This window comes from Xiphophorus couchianus, chromosome 10 (genome assembly GCF_001444195.1).
Source record: "Xiphophorus couchianus chromosome 10, X_couchianus-1.0, whole genome shotgun sequence".
NCBI lineage: Eukaryota > Metazoa > Chordata > Actinopteri > Cyprinodontiformes > Poeciliidae > Xiphophorus > Xiphophorus couchianus.
Window position 1 is genome coordinate 2,709,822 of NC_040237.1, and position 4,552 is coordinate 2,714,373.

The 4,552-nt window shown below is 35.2% G+C and overlaps 1 protein-coding gene across 1 annotated transcript; it reads left to right on the top strand.

The window, feature by feature from the left end:
- Positions 1-1,515: 1,515 nt before the first annotated feature.
- LOC114152390 (60S ribosomal protein L19) lies at positions 1,516-4,331 on the top strand. The gene is made up of 6 exons (XM_028030278.1): positions 1,516-1,615; positions 2,465-2,571; positions 2,655-2,777; positions 3,738-3,858; positions 3,939-4,049; positions 4,138-4,331. Exons 1-6 carry the CDS (start codon positions 1,611-1,613, stop codon positions 4,262-4,264), a joined length of 594 nt encoding a protein of 197 aa, XP_027886079.1. The 5' UTR covers positions 1,516-1,610; the 3' UTR covers positions 4,265-4,331.
- The last annotated feature ends 221 nt before the right edge of the window (positions 4,332-4,552 follow it).

Sequence of the window (4,552 nt, forward strand, 5' to 3'; positions counted from 1 at the left end):
GCAGTCATGCACGAGCGCCCGGCTGCCGCTAGGGGTCAGTGCTGTGCCAGCTCAAAAAAATGCACTTACAGTCGAAAACTGATTTTTATGTACTGTATAAAAATAAAATATAAACCTTTTCTCGCAGTCGGACACAGTGAGAATAGTTCATAGTTGGTACAAGACCAAATATTGTTTTATTACCAAGCTTGTTTCTATGGCCATTGCTATCTACAATAACTCTTCAATTAAATGAGCTACAACAACGTTTAATATCTCTTTGGGGTCAATAAAGTATTTTTGAATTGAATTTAAAATGACAGAAAGATATAAATATATAGACATTAAAAAAACCTTTTCAAAATGAAAAGTTCACAAACATTTCTTAATTTTTGATTATTGATCATTGCCAAAGTCATACCAAAGCCATGTGACTTATGTTTTCTTCCATGAGTTTCTCATTTTTGCTAGTATTTTGGCTTACTCTTCCTGAAAGAACGCAGTGGTTATGGGAATGTACTGCCAATCTGATGTTTGTGTTTTTATGCATTTTTCACTTTTTGTATTAATGTTACTTTTATGTATCTATGGTTATTGTCTTTTTTGAAGAATTGTTTTTATTGTTGTACCTTGCCTTGCCCCTGCTTCCAGACAAATTCCTCCTTTGGGAGACTAATAAAGTATCTTATCTTATCTTGACTGGTGGAGCTAAATCAGATTTAAAAGCTGCTTTTCTCACCTTCTCAGTTCTGTCCACAAATTTTATTTGGAACTGAGATCAGAGTTTGTGATACCCACGCCAAAATATTAAACTTGTTAAGCAATTTTAAACTATTATGCTTCTTGGTCCTTATAGTAGTTCTTCTTTTTGTTCACTGATGTTCTTTAATAAAAGTTTGAGACATTTACATGACAGCAGGGATTATATTCTAACTAGATGGCCTCCATATACTAGTTAAGTGTTACATGAAGCCAAAGGGTTATGCCAGATTCTATTTAGGGGTTTACAAGTATACAAATACAGGTCACATATGTCACATTTTTAAATGTGAACTGTTGTGGAAAAGTTAATTATTTTACTTCCACTTTACAGCTATCCACTACCTCGTATTGGTCTACCACTGAAAATCCCAATGACTTATTGAAGATTGTGGATGTATTGAAATATTGTGAACACTTTCAAATACTTTTGAGAGGCACTTTACCAACAAGACCATATTTACATTAACTTTATATATCAAAATTATTCAGAAAGTATAGTTTTATAATGTAAAAACGAAACTATTTTTACAGCACCCTGAATAGATTGAAGTGTCACTTCAGAAAGTCTCCTGCGGCTTCTAGTGGTTGGATTAGCATACTACATGTTTTTGGACCGTACCACCTTGTCCATTGAAAAGTAATGGAATACGCTCAACATAACGTAGATTAACATACTATCTTAAATATCTCCAGAATATTAAAATAAATTTTAGCCCAATATCACATATTTTATTCCATTATTCATTTTATTGTAAAGAACTAGACAATTATGATAATGTCAAAGTGAACTAGTCACCCATCTTTATCGCTAAAATGGTACAGTCTCCTCTCGTTCTATTTCCTCCGTGTCTGTCAAGCTATCGGTAGCCATGAGGTAAGGCAGATATTTATTTACCCACTTGTTAGCTTTTATCTTTATCGTGGTAAACAAAAATGTTTTGGTTTTGACATTTAAACTTAAACAATTGACTCTAGTTTTTTGTCGAATGTAATAATTTCACATAGAAAGCCGCTTTCGGCCTGTGTTGGAAAGCTAACTATGCTAACATGTAACAAGACATGTCAGAACATGAATCCACTGCGTGGCTGCGAATTAGCAACACTTCACTCTGATTACTTATTATTAATGTCTGCCATAAGCCCAGAAAACTTAATTTTCTTTGGATTGTCAAAACCTAAATTCCAGTAACCAAACCTCATTGTGGTTTTCATATTTGAGTTTACAACCTGAGTTAAAGGTGTCTGTTTCTACAAGCAACCACAAACTAGTTATTAGCTATAAAATTCATTAGCTTGGTTAATGTTGGTTACCCTGTCACATTGATTCCCCCAGTTCTAAATGTATAAGCAATTGGTGACAATCTAAGATATATATATATATATATATATTAAATATATATATATATATATATATATTTATATTTAAATATATATATATATATATATTTAATTATTTATTTTTCCCAGCTCTTGCTTAGTGGGAAGAGTAGTTGTCTTGTCAAGTTCCCTACTGATCTGTGTACCTATCCATTCATCAGTGTGTCTCATATTCATTCATCCATTCACCAATTTCTGTTCTTCTAATTCATATAAACATTTGTATTGTTACTTTAACAATGGAGTAAAAGCACTGAGTGGTCTGAATATTTGAGTATTTTGAGTGTGAAACACATCTGAATCTTATTTATCCACCTAATATTTGTGGTTATTTTTGTACATAAAGCATGCTCAGGCTCCAGAAGCGCCTGGCCTCCAGCGTCTTGCGCTGTGGCAAGAAGAAGGTGTGGCTGGATCCCAATGAAACCAATGAGATCGCCAATGCAAACTCTCGTGAGTTCAGAGTACAGTGTAAAGCGTGTTTTGTTGTCCGTGATGTGCTGTGCTTGTCTTATTGCTCTACGTTTGTGTTGCAGGGCAGCAAATCCGAAAACTGGTGAAGGATGGCTTGATTATCAGGAAGCCAGTCACCGTTCACTCCCGTGCTCGCTGCCGCAAGAATACTCTGGCACGCCGCAAGGGACGTCACATGGGCTACGGTGAGTTATTATAAATAAAAATGACTCTCTGTACTTCAAATTCACTTTCAGCTACTTTCACATGGTAAAAGTAATCTATGTTTTATTTACTGTGACTTGCAAAGTAGCATTAACTCCTGAACTTTTAGACATATTGCCATGTTTCAACACAAACTTGAATGTATTTTTGGGGGGATTTTCTGCCAAAACAAAACAGGACATGAATACAAAGTGGTAGGAAATTTATACAAGATTTTAATTTTTATTTGTTTTTTTTATAAAACAGAATCTTTAAGGTGTGGATCTGTGTATAGGCCTGTCACAATAATCAATCAATCATTTAAACGGATGATAAATTAAAACAAACCCAATAATTTCCATTAGCATGATTTATTGCTTATTTCTTTTCTTTCTCTCTTTCTGCCAAAAACTGGATCATTTTGGCTTCAGTTTGGTCTCGACTAGCCCTTTTTTTGAAGAACAATATTGTTTATAGATATGTGAAAATTAATTTTATTTGTTGTTTTGTTTGTATATTTTGTATATTTAAAATGTCTTCCAGTTCTAGTGTTAAATATTATAATTTTACTGATTTTTGAGAATGTGTTCTTGTGTTTTTGCCATTACCATTATATCACTTAAAAATGGTCTCAAAACAACAATATTATCGTTTCTCGCAGTAACATGTGGAACAATTTATCGTCCAGTAGAATTTATTTTCATGACACTCCTAGTTGTGTAGTTGTGACGAGAATTGAACTTTTTGGCCAACATAGAAGTGGGGAAGAAATATGTACAGTTTTTTGGAAGTATGTGGCAGTGATATGACAAAATGGAAAACGCCTAAGGAGATGGCTGTTGATGCATGGACTGTAAATGCTCGGTTATAGATATTTAACTGTCACTGTATGCATGCAGATTGTAGGTCTACTTGTTAGAATTTCTAAATGAGCTTTACATTTCATTATGCTTCCCTCCCAGGTAAACGAAAGGGTACAGCCAACGCTCGTATGCCAGAAAAGTTGACATGGATGAGACGTATGAGAATCCTGCGCCGTCTTCTTCGCCGCTACAGGGAGTCAAAGAAAATTGACAGGCACATGTATGTGGGCATCTCCATTAATGTGGTGAATAAACTTGTGTTTCACTTCCTTTTACTATGAGTACCTGTCTATATATCAGGTACCACAGTCTCTATCTGAGGGCTAAAGGTAACGTGTTCAAAAACAAGCGTATCCTAATGGAGCACATCCACAAGCTGAAGGCTGATAAGGCTCGCAAGAAGCTACTGGCGTAAGTTTTCTCGTCGTTTAGTTTTTCTTTTGAGACAACGACCTGATATTTTGTTGCTGAAATTAATTTCTCTTGTTCATCCGTGCAGCGACCAGGCTGAGGCGCGCCGCACCAAGACAAAGGAGGCCCGCAAACGCAGAGAGGAGCGTCTCCAGGCAAAGAAGGAAGAGTTCATAAAGAACTTGTCAAAGGAAGAGGAGACAGCGAAGAAGTAAATGCAACATGTAAAAAAATCTGTCAAGTTCAGCTTTTGTTGTTAATAATAAAATTCTATGAAATCAATCATCTGCTTTTATTGTAAATATTATTTTCTGGGGGAAAAACAGAATTGTAAAGATTTTTGCTCACCAAGTAAGTCAAGAAAATATGGGTGTATATCCACATCAGTCCATCAGGTGGCAGTAGAGCACCACGTCCTGTCACTATAGACTCCTCAATGTTTGGTTCAGTGTGGTCAGATGTGCCTAAATGCAATTACCTGCATGATTTATCTACTAAAACAG